General features: G+C 41.3%; 1 protein-coding gene across 6 annotated transcripts in view; it reads left to right on the forward strand.

The window, feature by feature from the left end:
• Positions 1-22,830, forward strand: part of MTUS2 (microtubule associated scaffold protein 2) — a 276,305-nt gene that overhangs the window by 104,274 nt on the left and 149,201 nt on the right. For all 6 annotated transcript variants that reach the window (XM_074535281.1, XM_074535282.1, XM_074535283.1 and 3 more), the window contains 2 exons: positions 11,019-13,618; positions 19,351-19,591. In XM_074535281.1, coding sequence (XP_074391382.1) covers positions 11,327-13,618; positions 19,351-19,591 — 2,533 coding nt within the window. In that variant the 5' untranslated portion in view covers positions 11,019-11,326. The remainder of the gene's footprint in view (positions 1-11,018; positions 13,619-19,350; positions 19,592-22,830) is intronic.

A 22,830-nucleotide genomic window follows, 5' to 3' on the forward strand; every position in this document is an offset into this window, starting at 1 on the left:
GAGCAGCACAGAGTCAAGGCCATTTCTTGCTCTCAGACCATCATGCCAGTAACTAGCCTAAAACTTTTACTTGCTCCACCAAAGTGAATTTGAGCAGTTGAGTCTATTCTTGTCTGTATGTCACTGGGAGAACGATTAATTTAACATAATGAAGAAAATAGGCACTATAATTTTCTGGCAGTAACAATTCACTGACAAAAATGTCACAGATGTCAAACAGAGGGAATTTCTTGTCCTGTTTCTCTGACACTTTTGAGTGAAAAAGGATCTCAAGTGTAGCACTCATATATCAGGTTCAGCAGAGAAGGTATTTAAAGAGGCATTTTTAGCTTCAGTTTTTTCTCCACAGGAGTTAGCAGAATCCTGGGACATCTATTTACAATGAATAGTTTAGTGTTTGGACATATGAAACTTGTGTTTTGAATGATCTTTTGAGGTTTTAGCAAATACACTCCATAACAAAGTAGATTGATTTACCTGCACTGAGTAGATTCTTATAGGGGTCATTTTCATTTTGTCTCCTTACTTTATGTCATCTAACCATGGCCACACTAGGAAATGCCTTGGCCAGGAGTGATAGAGCCAACCTGAAACTCAATAGATTTAATAACAAATATTGTGGCATGTAGAAGGATTGTATTCTCCTGTTGGCGGAGAACTTGTGCCTGCCAGTTTTACCTGAGCTACTGTAACTCAGTGGTGAATGTCAGGTACCCTATCTCTGCCACATCCTTGATGACTCCAGCATTTTTGCTTCTTCTAACCCAAAACTGAGGCTTTTAACCACAAAGTAGCTTTACACTGCAGGTGATTCTTCTCCATTCCTGTAGTGCTGAGCAAATAATGGCTGCTACATTTTCTGGGTACTGTTTTTGGGCAAAGTTCACTTTATTGCAGATAAAAATACTAATTTCAGGCTGCACTGTGTCTTGTTCAGAGGCATTTCCAGCAGTGTGTCCTTGCCAAAGGAATTTCTCTCTCTTTGAAGTTGCTGCTGTCAGAACCATGGAAAAAATTGATTAAAAATAATGGACTTCTGTCTGACTTCACCTACTCCAAACCACGCTCACAACTGGACCAATTTTAGGTAGAATGCTCAGGATCCTTTTGAGCCTCCAAGGATGAAGACTGTTAACCCCTCTGGGTGATCTGTGCCAGTGTCATAACCTCTGTCATTATAACATTTTTTCCCTCTTACATTCCTTACATTCCTCTTATGTTCCTTATTGCAGCCTGATTTTCTTTTTGCTTCCTTTTCTTTGGCTGAGCACCTAGGAGGTGAGTCAGGTTCTGCCTTCTCTATTATTCCCCTTTCTAGGCAGTTGAGAAGATGCTATTAGGTCATTCCCATGCTCCAATCTTTGAGGCTAACACAACCCTGACCCCTTGGCACTATATTAATGCTTTTTATGCCCCAGATCTGTAACCTTCTTGGTAGCCCTTGTGTGGATCCTCAGCAGCCTGAGGCCCCAGAGGACACGGTGCTCCAGGTGCCTCGTGCATGCCAAGCAGAGGGCAGGGTCACTCCCTGGACCTGCTGGCCCCTCTCTGGCTAAAGCAGCCAGCACAGGGTTAACCTTGGCTGCTGCAAGGACACTCTGCTGACTCACGTTCAGCTTGTCCTCCACCAGCACTCGTCCCCCAACCAGCTCCACCAGCAAAGCTGGAAAGTCTTGAGCAGTTCCTCGGGAGACCACATCCCTCTTCCTTCAGTTTGCAGATGCAGTCAGACTGGAGGAAGAAGGAAGGGAATTTGCAAGTGCTTCCTTTACAGCACCCTGTTTCTTTTTTTTTTTTTAACCTGATTTCAGTGTTTTGCCTTGAAAGCCCAGCTCTTTGGCACATGCTTCAAAGCGTGAACGTCTTCCCAACTACACAAGGAGGGAGGGAAAACAAGTGTATGGTTGGGGTAAGTGCAGAGTGGGATTACTGCAAGTTGAAACATTGAACTCAAAACATCCCTTTCTCTTTGGGCTGAGGAGGTGGGGGCTTGCTGGTTTTCAGCGGATCTGTATCTGATATGTACAGGAGATGCCTGGGGCACAACTTTGGGTGCTAATTAGCAGCATTAAAAAAATAAACATAAGCTATTAAATCCTGTAATTTTATTGTATACAAATTTGATGTTGAAAAATACAATAGAGAAAACAGTCTCTAAGTACACAAGCCTTTCTGATTGGAATGCATGGTGATAGAGGGCTGTAGCTGAATCTAATTTCTGTTAATTTATGAAAATGGGGGTATGATCTTTTGACAGACAATTTGTTCTAAGTGTTTTTGAGCAATATACACAAAATTTTTTAAGTGGAGCAAATTTAATTGCTTACAGAGCAGCGCTGGCTGTGGAGTGCTTGTAGTACACTTTCAGGATCAGTAGCAGCAGGCAGATAATGCATTAGTTGTGCTTCACCTTTCTGAATATTAAGATTTTGCATTCTGCCTTCTGTGCTCTCAGGTGAGAACTCCCCTGCCAGTTCTCCTTGCTGAGCCCTTGGCCTCCACAGACGTGTGGTGCGGGTGGGCATCTGAAATTCCAGCTTCTCAGTCAGAATGGCCTGAGTTGAATAGTCGTCTATGTTCCTTCTACCTTACTAATAGTTGGAATTACACCTGGAAACCTGTTTTATGTACTTTACTGAGCCTGATAGCAAGGTAAAAGTGTGACTAAAACCACACTGAGATTGATGCCCTTCAGCTGGTTGTAGTAACTGTTGTAACCAAGCTCCTCTGGTGCAGAGCCCAGTCTGGATTTTAGCACAGTTTTCATCCTGACACTGCTTTTTCAAGCAAATTAACAGTGGTTTTTTCTTCCCTTAGGTCTAGTCACAAGTCATTATTTGTTCTACATTTTGGAAATGTAGATTTCCCAATCGCTAATGTTTAATCTGTATTTTGGAAATACAGTGGCATTTTGGAAATATGGATCAAATTATGGAAGATGTTTTTTACTGAGGTTAAAGCAAATGAGCAGAATTCTGATAATGCTTCACATTTGTTTCAGTTTGTACTGATGGATTGCAGTAATGTTTAGAAATTTTGACTGCAGTAGCATTTCTGAAATTTGACAGCATCACAGAGCTGGTTGTGGTTCAAACTGAAATGTGCAAACCTAGCAATCTGAGATTAGGGCTCTAAATTCATATTTAGGTACTCAGTTGAGAACTGCCACATTTACCTGCTGTTGAATTCAGTAGGATTCAAGAAATTATGTGGAAAGACAGTTTACCCTTGGCTACACTTGAAGTTAAAACTGAGTTCAGTATCAACTGTAACTGCTTTATCAGCAGTGGGTAAATTTGCTGGAGTAGACAAAGCTTCTGAGTTTCTGGGTTTTTTGCTCAATAGGAAGCAAATTTATGAACTTTTTTTCATGTTTGAGTGTTACAACTAAATCTATTTATTTCTGTCTCCCAGATGTTTTTTGGAAGCCAGGAAGGATTTAGCAGTCTTAGCAAAAAAAACTGATCATTTTGGAAACATTTCACAATCCCCTTTCTGTGTCAAGATTTCGTGCTGCACAGAAATAAATTAAGCAGTGTTTTGGGGCCCCACGCATCCACCATCCAGATGTTGCAGATTTTATGATGAACTGCAGTTCATGTTTTTGGATAGAGAGGGACATGGAAAGTTTCTGGCTGGGCTCTAGGAGGTGAAGGCACCAGGAAGGATGGGCAGAATCCTTTTGGTGCTCTCTCTGTTCTGAAGGAGAGCAGTAGGAGCTGATGGTGCCTCTCTCACCTTCCTTGCAATCTCCTGTTTCCATCAGTGGCACCGTGCCCAGGAGTGCTCAGGGGTGCAGTAGGGCGTGTGTGGTGCCCTGCTGGCATCTGGGCAAGAGAAAGAGTGCAGAGGGCTGTCCCCATGCCTGCTGTTTGGTGCTGACCCCTGGGTAATGTCTCAGCATGTAACAGATGGGCTGCACTGTGGCAGCAGGACTTGATTGGATACATAATTTTTCTTCCGTTTGTTTGCACTTGCTTGGGAGGAATCAGTTTTTGCCTTGACTGTAGTTTTTGTCCAAGAAAACTTCTTTACTGCTTTCCTTCTTGCCATTTTCATTTGCTTTATGGTGCCTTGGGGTGATAAAGGATAATTTTCTCTCCTTTGGGCTTTTGATTCAAGCTTTTCTTGTGCTGCCTGTGTTTTGCTCATGGCTGTGGCAATAAAGATCCACATGGCTTGGGCTGAGGTCTTGCTTTGCTTGATTTACCAGCTCATACTACTTAAAAAGCCAGGATGCCCTTATCTGAGACTGTTTTCACAGTGGCTTTCCCTGAGGTTCTGCTGCTTGTTTTTCTTTCCTCAAATTGAACAGCATTGCACCCCAGAAAGTATGAGCTGTTCCTAAACCTTTAGCCAGGTGTGCTTGGAATTAAATTTAATTTGGAATTAAAATAAAATCAGATATTTTTTCAAAGGTTAGTTGCTGTGAATATCCATCAGCCTCCTGGTTGCCATTGCTAAGACAGAGACTTCTGCCTTTTCAGAGATAACTAATTAATAGGATTTCTTATATCAGAGTATCTTGTCTTATCCAACAGTGAATATATGAAAGCAAGTAGAAATGTAAAAATAAAGAAGTCTTGAAAAACAACTATTCAGGCTTATGCCTGGTGGAGACTTGATTGATGTTAATAGTGAAAATAATCTGTCAGTTTTGATAATGAGAATCTTTAATCCCAAATCTTGTACTCCTTTCAAATAGCAGTCAGCAGGAGACTTTCCATATAATGTACTTTGGGAATTCAGCCCTCACAGGTGATAAATTATTAGAGTATTATATTACAAAATGCAGTTTTGACAAAACCCCCCCACCAAACTCATACATTTACAAGTTTCTTAAGAAAATAAAATTATATACATTATTTGGGCAGGTTTTTGATAAGTTTTCATTGAAGACATACTGAACCCCACAGAGTAACTGGAGGTAAACTACGAAGCTGTACAAAAATTTCTGCTCTTGCATTGCCATTGCCACTGCCATGGCAGGAAAAATTGTGGGTGTGCACCCCAGGGAGACCATGAAAACTCAGGTTTCTTTAGCCAAGAGCACCAGGTTGTGGTTGTTTCCACTCTCAGTAGGTCCTGTGCGATAAACCACTGCAGTGCTGAAGAGGGGTGCTCAGCCAAAGGAGAAGCAGTGCATTCCCTTTGCTCCATCCTCTGTGTTGGTGTCCTCCAGCTGCCACACACAGGCAATTGAGGATGCATGGAAGTGCTTCTAACAGGGAACATCTCCTTCGGGGTTTTTCAGTGTATTCAGAAAGGAAAGTTCCACGTGCAATTACACATCAAGGCACTACCAGCTGCTGTGGTGGTTTCCAGAGCTGGAGTCTCGTGCTGGCAGCTTATTTTTCAGTCCTGTTGTTTCATGTGCTGCCACCTCCCCTCCTTTGGGAAGGTGAAGGGACAGGCATGCTTTAGCACCTTTACCTTTGGCTGTGCTTTCAGGAGTGTTGCATGTGGTGGTGATTTCCAGCACACTGGAAGTGATGCTGCTTCCAGGGGATCTCTCAGGTGTGTTGTACGAGGAAATTGTATTACTGAAGGCTTGACCCAAAAATCTCTCTGGAAATACAGGGAAGAGAGCCAAAAAGAAATGGCTCATCCTAAGTCTAGTGAAAGCAAGAACCAGGAGTTCCCCACTGGGCTTGTTATCACCCTGTTACTTAGGAAAATAAAAATACTGATTTGGGTAGGGGAAGTAACCTTTCTGTGTTACCTGATTTGCCATTTGAAAATCTTGGCAAGATGAAGTAAATTTGATCTTGAAATATTATTTGAACCAAAAATGAAAATGCTTGATTTAGAAAATTTTGAAGCTAAATATGGCAATTGTTTGAAATTTATTTTGCTCATAATAATTTTTATAAAATTTGATAGACCAGCATAAATTTATTAGATAGACCATTGATTGATTGATTGATTTGGTTTGATAGACCAGCATAAATTTATTAATTATTTTGATAAAATGAAATCTGGTTTATTATTCAATAAAAATGTAAGTATAACAGAAAAAATTGCCTTGGCCAATGAAACCATAAGTTGTTCTATATTCAGTTTTTATAATTATAGTTATAAAGGTATAAAATATGCAATCATGTAAATAATGAAATCATTAAAAATTATTGACTACAGAGACATTAGACATACTAAAACACTGAAATTCTGGAAATGCTACAGAGCTGCACTCCACAAAAGCTTTTAATATCTTCAAATAATTTCAGTTTTACTTCTGAATCCGAACTGCCTTCCTGGCACTTTCCAGTGTGTAAAAATTTAGCATTTTCTCTATCATCTCTTCTCTGCCTGTGTTCTAATTGCTTGTCAGGCAGAAAGTTGTCTCTCTGAAGTACTGTCCTCTTCATGACAGACGGCAACATTTCCACAGGAGTTGCAGAGATGAGATTATGCTGTAATTTCCTCAAACAGCTGTGTCTGCTTTGTTATGAATAGAAGCTGTCGGGGACTGTATCCAAATCTTTAGTTCTCACCCTTCCAAATCACATTAACAAAATCATCATATGCCTCGGTGAGCACTTTTCTACCACTTTTAATTAATTCCAATTGTACGTTACCCACTCCAAAAGGTTTATTGGCTCTTTTTTTTTAATATCCTGCTATCAGCTTTCAGCCTCTGTCACCATCAGAAATAGTTCTTCATGAAGATTTGGGCTTCCCAAGGAGATATTCCCACCTCCTTTCCATCCAGCACCGTATTTGTTTCATCTGTGGGCTCAGCTCTTGGCAGCCTGCAGGGCTGGCGCTGGATGTGGTGGTATCTCGTCTCCCAGAGAAGGCCTCAGTGAAGCTCTTCCTGGTTTGCCAATCCTCCCCAGTGGCATTTCTTGGGACAACTGTGCATTTCAGGAGGCATCTGTTCTGTTTTCTGTAGTAACTGTAAAAACGGCATCTGTTTCCCACTTTATACAAATATATCCCTCATCTGCTTTCCTCCATCTCCCTACATCACTGCACTGATCAGCACTGAACAGCAGTGTCTTTCTTGTGGGCCAAGGTTTCTTCCTGAGGGTCTTTTTCTGCAGGAGTTTATCTGTGGGTATTGTAATGCATCCAAGACTCTCATCCTTTGGATGTGTGCTGCTTGTGCAGAGGGCAGCAGAGCTGGAGATTGTGCTCAGCCCTTGTCCAAGATGCTCCAGGAGTTTACGAACTTGGAGCTCTTGATCTCATGATAGCCTCTGAGGGAAATGGCTGGAGATTTCTCTCTTTGTTCTTTGAACTGAGTTGTGATCAAGCAGTCATAGCTGCCTTCTGTGAGGACAAACAACCCATCAGGCCTCCTGACTGCTCCCTGAGTCATTGCCAAGTGGACTGGTGCACAGGTTCCCCCCATGTATAATAGAATCATAGAGTTTGGGTTGAACAGAGACTTAAAGATTTTCTAGTTCCAACCCCCTGCCATGGGCAGGGACCCTTTCCACTGATCAAGTTGTTTTGAAGCCCTGTCCAACCTGGCCTTGCACACTTCCAGGGATGAAGCAACCACAACTTCTGTGGGCAGCATATTCCAGTGTCTCACCACTCTCAGTAAAGAATTTTTTCCTAATATCTGATCTAAATCTCTCTTCATTTAAAACTATTTATCTTAGTCCTGTGAATATCTGCTCATGTAAAAAGTAACTTTCCCTCCATTTTATAAGCTCCCTTCAAGTACTAAAAGGCTGCAATGAGGTCTACCTGGAACCCTCTCTATTCCAGGTGAACAACCTGCCTGTGTAATCCTATTTCTTGGGCAGCACGACCCAATTCCCCATTGGGCTGAGAGCTTTTGCCTTGCAGGAGTGGGCAGCTGACAGGGGATGCTGGCCCATGGCTGACCTTTCACGGGCTCCTGGCTCTGCCCAAGCAATTTACAAACTCATTGTTTTCTATTGTTTGGGGATTTTTTGTTTTGTTTTGTTTTGTGGTAGTAGCAAGAGGCATCAGTTCAGTGGCAGATGGTAAATGAAGTGTTCAGGTGCTTCTCATAAACATAGTACTGAAAGAACAATCAGTCTAAGCCATGCACAGTGTTACCAGAACACCCAGATGTTTTTGGTGTATCTTGCTGTAAATATTCTGGGTTTAGACTCTCAGTACTGCGATGGGTAAGCAGCTGTAACAGCCTGTATTAGGAAATGTTTATAGAGGATGCAAAATGCTCAACATGTTTCAGGTTTTATTTCTTTCTTCCCATTTTTATTTGTACACGTGCTTTGATAATTCCTTTGCATATCTTATAATTATTGCTCTTCTATTTTTGTCACAAATTGAAAACAGAACAACCAATATCGCGGAATTCTTCACAATTTTTCTTTTTTCAATTCCTATTGGGGATATCAATATTTCTACACTGCTTGTTTAACCAAAAAAACCACTGCTGTTACTATTCAGAAGCAGGCTGCTGCATTCTTTTTCCAGCCAGTTTTATTCTACAAACTTGAGCTCTGCTGATGCGGTCCCTGCTGCGTGTCCTGGGGCAAAAATCATCCAGCTCAGCTTCCCCTTCCTCTTGATGTCTCCAGAGGTTAGGGTGAGACCTGCTGGCCAAATGTAACTTGGAGTGTAGTGAAGGAACTGCAATATCAGATGGGAAGAAACTCTTGTAGGCTTCTTTCCTAGATAATCATTAAATGAGCTCAGGTTTAAAATAGAGTCTCATAAGAGATAGACATCTTAGAAGGAACCTGATATGGCTGGAGATAAACAGAAGTATTTAATTGTGTTTCTGGCTCCTTGAACTTTTCTTCTCCCTGTGGGATTCATAGCTAAACATAGTCTGGTGGATATAATTTTGTTCCACTGTCTAGCATGTTCACATCACTTTGTCAAGGGTTTTTGTTTTGGCTTTTTTTCCACAAATACAGTTATAGATCCATACAGGATGCTGTGACATGGAGAGCTATGACTTCATTTTCTACTCTCAGTGGTTCAGAGGGGATATTTTTACATTATACAGTATCAAGAAAATTTTATCCATATAAATCCTTACACATGCCAAGTTCAGTCTTGAAGATTGCAGACATGTTTCTTGTCCCTAGTGATATGCTGCTAAGTGATGTAGTGTTGTCTTTGTTGGGCTTGAGACTCCTCTTACTCCCTTCTCCTGTACTGAGGAGGGCATCTGAAATTAGGAGGTTCATGTCCCTCTCATCTCAGAGCATTCCTGCACAGCAGGGAGTGACTTCAGATGTGTGTATGTCAGCCAACATCAGTCAAGAGAGGTGAGTAATAAAACATAGAGGAAGAGCCAGCAGAATCCAGACACAGCTGAGTCTTTTCATCTCACTGACTCCAAAGAGCATAGCAAAGTTGAGTCTGGACAGTGCCATTTAAAATAAACTATCTTGCAGAAAACCCAAGCCAAAGCTTCTTACATAGCAGCCATTAACAGAAGAATGATCAAATCTAAGGTTCCAAATGTAACACAAAACCTTGTATCTTACTTCCAAATGGACCTATCATGATATGTAAATGTTCAACACATTGACAGAACCAAGATCCAAAGTTTGTATTCTCTAATAGGAAAATACATTATATTTTTATATTAATTTAGTAGGAATCTTGTATGTTCTATAGCAGAACCTTGTATTATTTACAAGCTGTGTAGTTATTGTAATGGTAGTCATAAAACACATTACAATGTTAAGCAGGCAATATTCTGAAAAAAAGAAAATATCTTTGGGTAATTGTATGGGTGTTTATTGTGAGATTCTAGTGGATTCTTCAAATCTTTGACATTCCTAATCTGAGGCTGGATGTCACAAGAACAGATGAAATTGTAATGCTGGGTGCATAGAGTCCATCCTTGTCAGCTTTAAGGGGTTAGTCTCACCTAGCAGCATCCTGAGGCTGAGCAGAGCCTGTGTTTGAGAGGGACCAGGTCTTTCCTGACCTTCATGTAAATAAATTTGTACTAGCAATGTTAAGGCAAAGTGCTTGGTCTGTCTCTGAAGCACACCAGCATGGTCCCTCTGCACGCTGTGTGTAAAGATGCTTTCCGTGAACACAGGGACCCAGACTGGCACCCAGATGCTGTAGGCAGAGCACTGGACTTATTCTGCACTTCTAATTAGTGCCCCTGTGAGCCCCTGGCTAGAAACCCAGCACAGCTGGGAGTATCACAAGTGCTTTGAATTCCAGCTTCTGGGAAATGTGGAGCATGTTCCAGTTGCCAGTGCCCACGTTTCTTTATGATGAAGGGTATGAACACACAGGATGCAAGAAATATCTCAGAGAGTGAATTTAGGCATGAAACAGACAGAAATCTCACCTTCATCTTGCCGGAGGTGATAGAAGACAAAATCTGGGCTCCCAAAGCCAAACATGTGAGGGAGCCAAAAAGAGATGCACTGTATTGGGATTGGTGTATAGTCCTCTATATTTAAAAATACACACATTCATCTGTCTCAGAAAAAATAGAATTTTTCTTTGCAGGCCTCCAGCCATAGCTTTTGCTTTCTTGGAATCTATAGATCTGACTAAGAAATGTTGAAGGGGGTGGGGTGTTGATGCAGAATAGCAGTGATTTCTACAAGGCAAGGAGAGAAACCCATAAACAGCTTCTGTGGACCTGGAATTTTATTATTGATGACTAATCTGTACAGTGATGCTTTAAATGCTTCAGTAGCCACTCTTGGTGTAATAATTGTTGAAGCAATATGCAAATGTTTAGACCCTCAAGACTGGATCCCACCCTCACCTGGCTATTTTTGTCTATTTCCAGTTGTAAACCTATGTGTCTTAAAAACAGTTACAACCACTCCTCAAACCAGGACAGCTTTTGCTGTGTAACTTCTCGAGTCAGAGATCTGTCCTACACTAAGAACTTTTGCTGGGAGCAAAAATGTAATTGAAACAGCATTTAAAGTGTTTGAAAACACTCTGTCCTGGGGTTATACCTGGGAGTGCTGTTGATTTTAAGTTAGATTTAGTTAGCATGATTCCTAACATCAGTGTAATGGTGTCTATTTGGGTTTTTGTTTTATTTGTGTTTGGGTTTTTTTTCCCCTTAGGTTGGCTGGATTAACTGGCTCTCATTCAGAGGGAACTTGGCAGATCTATTTTGCTTTTGTTGAACCTCTCTACAGCACATCATAAAGATTTCCTAGGTCCGGGAGCTGCAGAAAAGACAACTGAGCAGCAGAAAAATGTGACTCTGAGAAGAGACTTCAAGCCTTCCAATGATGAATTTTCTACTGAACAGTTCTAATTTAAACATATAACTGAAGCATGCATAAAAGTTAACCTGATAGGGAAAAACACCTTCTCATTAATTAGAACTACCAAAAAAAAAAAAAAATCAGTCACTTGAAGCTTCAAAATGAGTGCTCCATTAATTCCAAACAAGTCATGTTATTCCCAGCTTCACGACAACCGCAGTGAAATAAGAAACAACAATGAAAGCATAGTGAATGTTGGGGATACCAATGCCAACCAAATTGTAACAAAAGTTAGAGCCACTGACGGGGATGTTAAGAAACATGATTTGACAGATGAGAGTGGGAATATATACTCTGGAGGAACAGAGAAAGTGACTCATCTGGCTGCAGAGCAGAATAAACTTCTGACCTTCAAGGACTCTCGAACCTGTCACACCAGTGCACAGGAGAGTAAGCTGCCCTCCACCACAAGCAGGGAAATGGGGAAAGACTGTAGGACCAGCGAAGCTAAGGATATATCAAGGCATATCAGGATAAGCCGAGGACAAAGTCTGTCCAATTTAAAAAGTAGCACAAATGATGCCAACCTGGAGGTTGTCTCCAAAGGTAATATTGACTTCACCCAGAACATTCCTAAGGGAAAAATGTCCAGGACTGTGGAGGTGGAGGGAATAAAAAGGCTTTCTTTGGGAAGACCAAGTAAATTTTCTCCTCAGCCTGAAACATTTGCAAAAGACGGCGTTGGTCGCGTGTCGTGCAAACGTCTGCTTTCTGCATCACTGGACTCCATTGACAGGTCTCATCACTTGGTAGGAAGTACAGAGAAATCCCAAAAGACATCCACAGATCATTTTCTTGGGATGGTGTTTTGTCCACTTGACAATACCTCAGAGGAAAAGACTGTGTTTTATTCCAAACCATCTACCTCAGGGAACAAGAAAACAAGTAAACCAGAAAATGTACCAAATGTTAGCATTGGAAGCACATTGCATACATCTCATTCTCAACATTCAGCTGTTAAGCTCAGTGAGGTTGCTAGTAAATCAGAAGCACAATTAAGTCAGGGTGATAAAAGCAAAAAACTGGAGGTTAGGACTGCACCATCTCTGCAATATAAAAATACATGTCCACAAAAGATAGAGAGAATTATGTTGGTAGAGTTCCTGGGGTGTCCAAGACCTGAAAATACAGCAGTGCAGGAACAGAAAAGCTCTGGGTCTGACATGTCAAAATTTCAAGTATCCCATCTTCGTGACACCTGTAATAGAGTAGAGGACCCGTTGTCAAGCCAGGTAGTAACTCATCCTGATGATAAATTGCAACATGATAGCATCGCCATCAGTAGGGAAGGAAGAGGAAGCAATGACAGTGACAGCAGGGCAACCAGCCAGGCTGGTGAGGAATATTTTACTGATGAGGAAATGGAAACAATATTTCCACTCACCTGCAGTAGTAAATCCAGCGTCAAAGTGACACCGAGAAAAAACAAAAATTTGCATGAAGTTGACACAGGTTGCACTGAAACAGTTGGTGAACAGATATCTCTCGTACATGATATTAATCCACCTGACAGCAAACCCTTGGAAGTTAATGAGAATAAACTGATGCTAGTCAAAGAAAGCACTGAGGATGCTGTTGTGCCTGCTTCTGATCCGTCAGATCGTCACAGAGCACGCAGTGCAGAGACAGTGTCAAACCAACAACCTGACAGTCATAGCAGTGATGTGGAAACCTCAAATGTTTCAGTTTCAAGTAAAGAAACAGCTAATGTAGAGAAACACCCTCCAGCAGAAGCACTAGAGAGCTGTAACATTCCAACAAAGGATGATGTCTTTTTATGTGTCCCAACTCCTGGGCGCCCAATGGCAACGCCGGATGTTAATGGTCAGCCCACACTATCAAACAGTAATTTGAAGGAGCTTTATGCACTTCATGATGACAAATTGTCACCCTCCTCAGTCCTACCTCCCACTGACAGCACACAGTTGTTAAACTTATCCCCTAAAGTGCCTATCAAGACTGCTTGCAGCAGCGCCATCCCAAAACCTATCCTGGTCCACCCCAAGGGCTCCCTCGCAGATAAGGCTGGTGTGGACAATGACTGCAGTGAAAAGCTGGAAGAAGGCGCTGAGATGAAGCCTGCCATCCCCCGGCCCAAACCCGTGAGGCCGAAGATCATCACGTACATTCGGAGAAGCCCTCGTTCCATGGAGCAGCTCGACCCTTTGTTCGCTCCGGCGGGGCTGCCCTTCGACAGCGCTGCGTGCAGCGTATCCATCCCTGCCGAGCAGAAGGCGTCCGGCGGAGGGGAGCCAAAGCCCACCAGCGTCCTCTACGACAAATTTAAACCTGACCTCCAGAAGCCAAGGCTCTTTGGTTCTGGACTAGTAGTGTCAGGAATTAGGCCCCCAGGTCATCACTTTGGTCCGATGGGCGAGAAGTTTCTGCAGGAGGTAAGTTTCTGCAGCTTAGACAGCTGCTTTTGTGTGCCAAGTGGTGATTGTTTACTTATTTGCTGCTGCCAGAAGTTAGTTCTCAAACCTCAAACCAGAAATAAATCCTAAAACAATCTGTGATCATTAGGAATAAATTTACCTAACTGCTTCTGGCACTGACCCTGTTGTGGTATCTTAGCTGTTACTGGAAGTTGTTACTGTGTTCTTCCAGTATTCTCCAGCAAACTGATCCTCTGCTAGTATTATAAATAGGGATGTTTAGAAAGAAAAAGACATACTGAATTGAATAATTTATTTTTTTTTTGCTTCCTGAAGAATAGCTTTGGGAAATGATTGTAATTTTCCCATAGAGACTCTTCGCTCCTAATGGGAAAGTTGGCAGGTTTTTGTAGACAGAGCACTAGAGGTGCTAAACTAATTCCATTCTCTTTAGCTGTGTGGAAACCCAGGGATTATCAGGGCTCTTTTTGGATTATACATATAATACAAAAGAAGACTTACTTTTGACTAATTTTAATGCTGTTTCTTACACTGACCTGAACCTCAAAAAAGATTTCTTCTTACCCCTGGAAAGCCATCCTAAGCAGCCAAAATGTGATGAAAGTCCCTCTAGATGCCTCTGGCTCCAGATATCTCACTGTGTTTCTGCCTTGCTAAACTGGGGAGGAGCCTTGGGTTCCCAAAATCCCTGCTGGGAGATGAGCTCAGTGGAGGAGGGACGAGCTTGCTTGGTAGGTGGAGGAAGGACAGGGAAGAGCAAGCTGTGTCTGTCATGTGCTCTTGCATCCACTGCTTGGGACATGAGGGAGTTCAACAACCAAGTTTTCATACAAACACTGAAGATAACTCAAGTGATTTTATTTGAATGAGTCTCTGAAAAAGAGGATATGTTTTTTTTCTCTGTGTCTTGTGGTGTTATTAAGGTTGTTTTACTCCCTTACTCATTCTACATATGGTATAGATCCAAGGAGCAGCATTGAAATAAAAAATTTAGTGACTCAGTCAAAACCTGGCAAATACCCAAATTAGGCTACTGTGTGTGAGTGTAGATTGACTCTTATGGCATATTAGCTAGAAACCTACTGAAGTGAGCAAAGATTATAATAATTTCTTGTCACAAACACAGAAAGAACAGTACTTGCTGTCCTTTTTCCTTTAACCACAGTTTTCAGCTCTGTCCCTTATATTTTATGTCCTGGGAGTGAATTACTAAAGTCTTTGGGAGATTGTCTATTTAAGCCATCATGAGTATATTTTCACAATTGCCTTGTAAGGTGAGGAAAATTACTAGGTTACTGCTGTTGAATGCATGGCAGTGGAATGAAAGCCAAAATGACCCAGACTGTTTGGCTGTTTACAGGGTGGCATGACCCTCTGGAGACCACAGGTGTCTGTGAGAATTAGGGTTCAGATAATCAGGCAGGATCAGCAGACACATCAGTGAACAAAGGACAGATTTCTGAGCACTGCTGAGAACTGTTTTTAGCATGAGAAGGATTCAGGTTGTGGCAAGTCTGCAGTGTGATTTTCTTTAGGCTAGGGTTAGAAGTAGGACACATGAGCTGGAGAGGATCTTCCCCTATTCCTCCAAGAAACATGACTTTTGATGGGTATTTCAACAAGAGAATATCTGAACCCAAGCAAAGTGCTTCTTCAGAGAAGCTGGACTGATGAGAAGAGGCTGAGAAGAAAAAGTCAAATTGTGGTTTGCATGATGACTTTGCATTTGGCCAGGATTCAGGAGCTGATAGCAGAAGATGGATCTGCTTTCTCGGACTGCCACCTTAAAAGCAATAACCTGGTTGTCCTGCCAGCTGGAGGAATACAATGGGGCCTGATTTGGTTCAGTATGAATCAAGAGAAAGGAAAATGATCAATCCATTAAGGTGAACAGATGCTTAGAAGAGCAGCTGTGCACAGTATGGGTTAGTAGCAGATGAGTGATGCGTAATCCAAAAGAAACCAATTAGGATACATTGAAATAGATCCAAATCACTGAGCTGAAGGGAGAATGTGGAAGACTCAGAGGTTTTGGAGACAAGGAGACTCTGGCATGATCTTCGGTCACACATGCCATTGTCTTGGTTAGAGAAAAAAAATCCCAGATTGACCTATTTCACACATCCAGTATTGTCTTTGGAGAGCTTTGATTAGCATTTTGTAGCCCCTTCATATAGCTATGATAGTTTTAATAGCTGTAATCTCTGAGCATCATTCAGCTAAGTGGTAGGAACAATTAAATATCCCTCTGGGTGCCAGGCATAGAAGAAATAGGAAGGTGATGTCTTGGGCAGGAGACTCCAAGAAAAGGCCTGGAGAACTCTATGAGAAAGACTCGAGGGCTGTCTCTGTGCAGAGGGAAGCCTGCAGGGCTTTCTTGAGCTGCCTGTCCTCAGGCAAAAATCCCAACTCCTGCATGAAGGCAGTCCAGCTGTGCTGAGGGGTTGGGTCCACAGTGAAATTGAGTAAAGGCTGAATGGGCAAAAGAACAGAAAACCTCTCATGGTGAAATGCAAAATGCTTAAGAAATCCAGTCCTTTTCCAGGGCAGGTCCACATCTTTGATCACAACATGATCCCCATCTCATTGTGGAGCTCACCCTCTTCTAGTCAGTGCCCGTGGGTGTTTGTGGGCTCTTTGTTCTTCCAGTTGCCTCTGTGGGAAGTTACAGGGCAAATCAAGTAACAGGGACCCTAATAGTGTAGCTGTCCTAGTGAATTGAACAGTGGAATGCCATGGCCTCCAAGGTTCAGAACAGGCTGACTGCAGGCAGAGAGTTTACCTGTACAGGTACAGTCTGTGTGCTGTCAGAGAGTGGTCGCTGGTCACTTTATTCACTGTTTTATGGCTGCTGCCAAGAGCCCTGACCTGGTGAGGGTCTGTAAGAAGGTCTGCTGATCACCAGCTCTCCTGCCTGCCTCACCAAGACTGTGCTGGCCCCATTCAAGTACCTTTTTGGGTCTGTTCCCCTGCACAGACATCATTGTGATCCAATGGATGGACTAAAGTCTGTTGAAACAAAAAGCCTGCTGAGGTAAAAAAGACTTGGGGGAGTTGTTTTATATATAGTCAAACCAAAAGTTTCTCCCCTTGATCTTGTTATTTGAACTGCCTGAACTGATGTTGCCAACTTCTTTTCCCAAAGAGTTGCCTGAAGCAGGTGCTTGACAAGCAAATTCTTCCTCGAGGCATTAATGTTTGATGATGATATAAACAAAGTAACATGAAGGAAGGTGTTGGGCATCCATACCTGCTGGCCATGCTGCCAGCTGTGCTCACGAATACCCAGCCTGTGGAAATTCCTGTGTGCTCAAAGCATTTGTTGCAGACTTTTCTGGCTCATTTTAACAAATCCACTCTTAGGTGTGTAGGTAATGAGCAGACAGCCACACAGAAGAAAACTCTGGGCTGACCTTCTTGGTGGGCAGGCTGCAACAAATCATTTCCCTAGAAGTCCCTCATACAAAAACCTAGTACAGGGTGCTAACAGGGATCATATTAATCCACATCTTTCTGAAGAGCTTTAAAATGGCAATAATTTTATACAATTCTATTGAGACCAGTTGAATTTTGCACTTCACGAATTCACAGTTAAATAGAAAGGAAAAAACGGTGTATCTTCATAACAAGTTCATGTCCTCCAGAACTGAGGTCTTCAAAAAGTAGCATCTAATTCTTGAGAGATATTTGGGCAAATTCAGTTGGACTTGACTATCTTAAGGGTCTTCCCCAATCTAAATGATTCTATTCTCCTTCCTTGAGAAGAGGTTTTATGCTTATGATTGATTGGGTTTGTGTCCATGTTTGTTGCCCTTCTCTGTTACTCTCAGCATACTGTCTATAAAGAAAAAGAAAAGGGGTGAGAGAAGATTCGAATAAATGGACCCAGTTTATAAAAAATGCTTATTTTCTGTATTTAAAAATTTTCTCTTTTCCTTATACTGAAATACTTGGCCTTGGTGCTTAAGTTTCATTTAAGTATGAAATTATAGTATGCATAGTGGAATCTGATAGAAATAAATTTTATTAGGGGGAGAGAAGATAACTGAAGCTTATCCAGAAAAACAATCTCATATCTAGAAGCTGAAAGTAAGAAGCCAGATATCTGCAGTCCAAGTCTGCAGAATTATTCATATTATACAGCAGAAAACTGCATCCTAACTTTAAATAGGTAATAGGAGTACAATAAAAAAGGAAAGAGAAAGATCTAATGGCAGGAAATAGGACTGCAAATGGAGGAAAAAATATAGGGCAAAACTATAAAGCTCAATGTTTGTTGCATCTGCCCTCCTAGTTCCTGTGCAAAGGCCTCAAAAATTCTTCTATATTTCATAGTTTAAGGCCAATCTTGTCTCTTAGCATATTAAAGATTTGCTAAATTAGGATTAAAGCTCTTGAAGGAGCTAGGATCAAAGCTTTTATAGCCAATGTTGAAGTGCATATTCTAATGCTTATAATTGCTAAATAGAAATTGATTTGGCATATTATATGCATCATAACTTACAGCAGAGTTAATTAATTGGCAGTTACATTTCTTCCTAGGTAGCCTGTGGCACTTTTTGATTAATTTTTAAACAAATTTAGTTCAGATTTCCTATTTCCTATGCTTTTTTTCTTTTCCCATGGTCTAAATGGGATGACTGAAAAAATATTCATAGGTCCTTTCTACATTATGTTGATATTGCATTTTATAAGAAAATGCTGAAGAAGTTGGACTCTACTCAGAAGAGCAAACAGTTTTTTGCAAATGTGAGAGTTCAAAACTCTGCACTCTTGTCCTGAGTCACGAAGCAGCACAGAAAAGTGGGAGTCAGAGCCCAGCCTGAATGCACAAAGACACAAGGGCTGAATCATGGAACCAGATCGTTCCTCGAGTGCAAGTTCGGTGCTCTTAGCCAGCTTTGAGCTGGAAACACTTCCAGCTTGGGACTGACTCTGCTGTGCTTACAGTAAATGCCCATTAAAATACTGAGAGATTTGACACTGATTTTAACAAAGCAGCATCTATTTGTCCTAAATAGCAAAAGTTTCACATTTGAAAATCTGATAATTTTTTCTCCAATTCTCCTGGATATGTGGGTTTTATAGCTCCAATCTGGAATATTCCACAGGCCTCTGAAAGCATAAGTTAGAGAAATGTGCTCGCATCCACAACAAGGTTGCTTTCCAGGAATTAGAGGGGCACAGATTACAATGAACATTTTGCAGTGAGAACATACTGGGGGTTCTTTCTTTTTTTTTTTTTTGTCACAGAAATTACTTGGCAGTACAATTTCTCTGATAAAATGTACCTAAACACCTCCAGCTTTATTTTTAGCTATCTAAGTTAAAACCAGCTTCTCCCAGAACTGGGCAAGGATATTTTAAATAACTTCTAACAAAAATGCCATTTACACAGTCTCTTAGTATATCTACATGTGTGAATAATATAACCTTTAATGACTTAACAGTACCCTCATTTTCACTAATTGAAGGTCTTCCATTTGTCCATTTTCTTTTGGGGAAGGCATCAATTCTTTATTTGGATGTAGTTGCCTATTGAGAGTGTAATATACATGTTTTTGAAGAGCAATTCATAAAGTAAGACCATACATTTTTGAAAGTTTGCAGTGCTCTGAGGACCAGATTCACAAGGAGGGAAATTTAGCCTTTACAAGCAGTTTGGAGCTCCATATTGTCTGGGTTTATTGATTTATTGTGTAATATCTGTGTTAATGATTTTTCTGCAGGTTGGGGAAAGGCCTGCAAAAGATGAATTTTGCCCTCCAGCATACACCCACTATGAGGTGTCCCCAAGTTTTTATCGATCTGCCATGATCCTGAAGCCACAGCTGGGGCTGGGAGCAGTGTCCAGGTTGCCGTCTGCCAAGAGCAGGATTCTCATTGCGAGTCAAAGATCCTCAGGGAGTTGTCTCCATCAGCAAGGAGAAATAACAAGTGCTTCCAGCCTCTACCATCCTGATGCTTCAGGTAAAGTATGAACTTTCTTTCCTTTCCCTTTACTGTTGCCACCAATAAGATACCTTTATTTTGAGACAGAAAAGTCACAAAATGAGCAACATTTTGACCTGATCCTACAAAGCTCCAGCAGCACCCTTTGAGGTGTGTCTTTTCATCCTGCAGCAAGGCTGACTAGGGAGTCTGGGACTTGTGCAAAGGTTGTTTAGCAGGTCATTGCCAAAGAAAGAGAATAGTTTTCAACAATAATTCTCATTTTTCATCTTTTTATCTTCCTCCACCTTGTAAATGCCTGAAAAATCTTTGGTTTTGTTCTGGGGAAGATAATAGGATATTTTCTTCCATCATGAAGACCTCACCATTCAGTCTGGATTTGACATTCCCACCACGTTATGCTCTGAATACCTGGGTAGTGTTCAAATGTGCCAGCAGAGATCTTGATTCTCTGAAGGCCTGGTGTACCCCTCTTTGGAGACAACACTTCTAATACCATTTTCTCCCTAGCTACTGCCCAGCTCAGCATCACCCTGGGCAGAATTATAGGGGAGGGAAAAGCACAAGAAGAGGTGGAAGGAGAAATGTTCGATGTCACAAGAAAGAGAGAATAATTACTTCTATGGAACACTCCTTAACAGCCTGGAAAAGTGTGGAAGTTTAAAAAATGCACAGGGGCAAGTTCAGAGACAACTGAAAATCAGTCATTGTCAGACTGAAGTGTAGCAGCTGTTTAGCAGCCTAGAATGCTGCAGAGATTTTTAAAAGTAGTTATAAGGGCTAAAGTTAATTAATGACTTAAGGTCATATGATCTCTTGCCCCAGGATGGGATTCTTTCTAATGTATTCTTATTTAACCTGTTCATGAAAAACTATTTATAAAAGCCTTTGATATGAGATCTTGGAGCCTCTGAAAGCAGGGCTGCTCCAATGCATTACCTGTTTTCAAGTTAAAATTGTTCCCTAGTGTTTTGCCTAACCTCCTTTGTTGCAGTTTGCTTCCTCTTTCATCTGGAGTAGTTTTGGGGTCTTTTCCTCTTTGCAGGTATTTGAAAACTATTGCCATCTCTCCCCAGTGTCCATTTGTCCATACTAAGAAACAGGAGAAATTTAGAAAAATTTAGAATGGAAATGCACCAGAGCATCTTGACTTTACCCTGAGAGGACAGTGTCAGTCAGTAATACAGGTTGACAGGATTTGGGGCTTATCAGACAATCAAGGTTCTTTGTGATACGGTGCCTCTTGCCAGTATCCTGTACTGTCTGACCCTGCATGTGGAGTTTATCTGATGCCATCAGCAGAAGCTGACCAAACTCAGCTGTATGTGACTTCTGAGACACCCCAATATTGCAGGCTGGTTTGTAAATACCATTTCAGCCCTGTGACTTGAGTTCAGTCAGCAATGAACATGGGAATACAGGTGCACAGAGTAATTGGATCATAATTTCCATTTAAATGAAACTGCAAGAGTCTGTGAGTTTAGGATACGAGTAGGGTAAACCCTTGTGTTATGGGAATCAGTTTGGGAGATAGATAAGAGAGAAAGTGCAAACAGAGCCCATTACAAAATAAATGCTTTTTTCTGATCCTCAGAAATGAATACTGCCTTCATTTTTACTCATCCATCACCCATCCATTATCCATATTATCCTCCATCATTGATGCTAACAGACATGACTTTCCTTAGCCACTTTTAATCCATACAGGAGCTTGTCTTGCATGTATTCATTTACCATCTTCTGTGTTATGTGACATTTTAAAATCTAAACAGGATCAGCTTATCAGTCCAATTTTTTGTCTGTAGTACTGCCTTTAAAAAGAGCCGGTACATGAGGAGTATACATAAGTAAATTGCACGAGCTGTTACTGTGATTCTATTCCACTAAAGTTGTGTTCTTAGCGTTTTCATACTTCTCAAAAGTTCGGGTTTTTTGTAATTTTTTTTGAATTTTAAAAAATTATTCATTTTTTTAATCACTGATTATTTTTTCGACCTTGTCTGCTTTGGAGGTCAAGTTTAATATATAGCTCTCCATAATTTCCTTCCTACAACTGTTATTTTGCTCGTTTGTCTCTAGTCTTTTGATACCTTGCTGTTTCATAAAGGGTATAAAAGACAACTCCTGGTAGTCCAATAATCTGTCTGTCATCTCTTTCAGGACCCCAAAGTGTGTTTCATCTGGTCTTTGGGCTCTGACTGTTTTATGGATTTCAAATTACACAAGACTTGTTCTGGAGAGGTTGCTAATGTCTTCAGTTTTTCACTGTCCACCCCAGGACACATTGTTTTCACTTCTGGCATCTCACCTTCCAATTCCTTGCAAGATGAAGAATGTGTTTAATTTTTCTGCAATACCTGTTTCTGTTGTGAAGTACTTTTCACTGCTCTCCTTTGTTTCAATGCCTCTTCCCATTTATCTTTTGTGTACTTCTGAAATCTTATGTTGGTTTCTTTACACAATTATTTTTGGTATTTTATTTCCCAATTATCTATTCAAGATTTTGTTATAATCACCTTTTCCTTAACTAAAGCCTTTTTTCCTTGTATGTCTCAAGTGACTTAATCCTTCTCTTGGCAATGAACTTCATAGGTCAGCTTACCAGACTTTTTTGTTTCTAATACTTCCTTTCAAAAAGAATAATGAATTGATCATGAAAGAAGCTCAGGTGACAGAAGATAGGACAAGATGGGTGTAGGAGTGCAGAGGCATCAGAGAATCGATTCCTGTGCCTGTATCCACAGCAGAGCACACATGTAGACCAGAGATGGGCTGCTGGTTGCCATGGGAGGGATGGATGGGACAGCACCCCCTGGCATGCCAGAGCTGTTGGGGTGCTAATTAGAAGAGCTTATAGAAGGGCCAGACACCTCTTAGCCATCTATATTAAGGTACCCAACACCATTTTCAACCACTTTCCCTTATTTTGGCTGTTAGCTGTAGTACTATTTGCAGTATATTTGATCTGCATCATTGGTTCTGCCGCACTATTTAAAAGACAGGATTAAACACAGTTTTGATAGAGTCATATTTGCAAATATGAGTAAATAACATGCATGAACATATGGGCAGTGTCTGGGATGCAGAGCCAGTAAGACTTGCTCACGGGTGTTGTGGGGTGTGAGAGCTTGGGTAACTTCAGCAAGAGCAGCAAGGGACTAAGGGGTATTTTTCTGCCAGGGATACCAGGCCTGCCTTCAAGGCTGCTAATCAGCATCTCTTGCAGCTTGATCCTGAGCTTTTAATCCAGTTTCCAA

The sequence above is a fragment of the Zonotrichia albicollis genome, chromosome 2 (assembly GCF_047830755.1).
Source record: "Zonotrichia albicollis isolate bZonAlb1 chromosome 2, bZonAlb1.hap1, whole genome shotgun sequence".
NCBI classification, from domain to species: domain Eukaryota; kingdom Metazoa; phylum Chordata; class Aves; order Passeriformes; family Passerellidae; genus Zonotrichia; species Zonotrichia albicollis.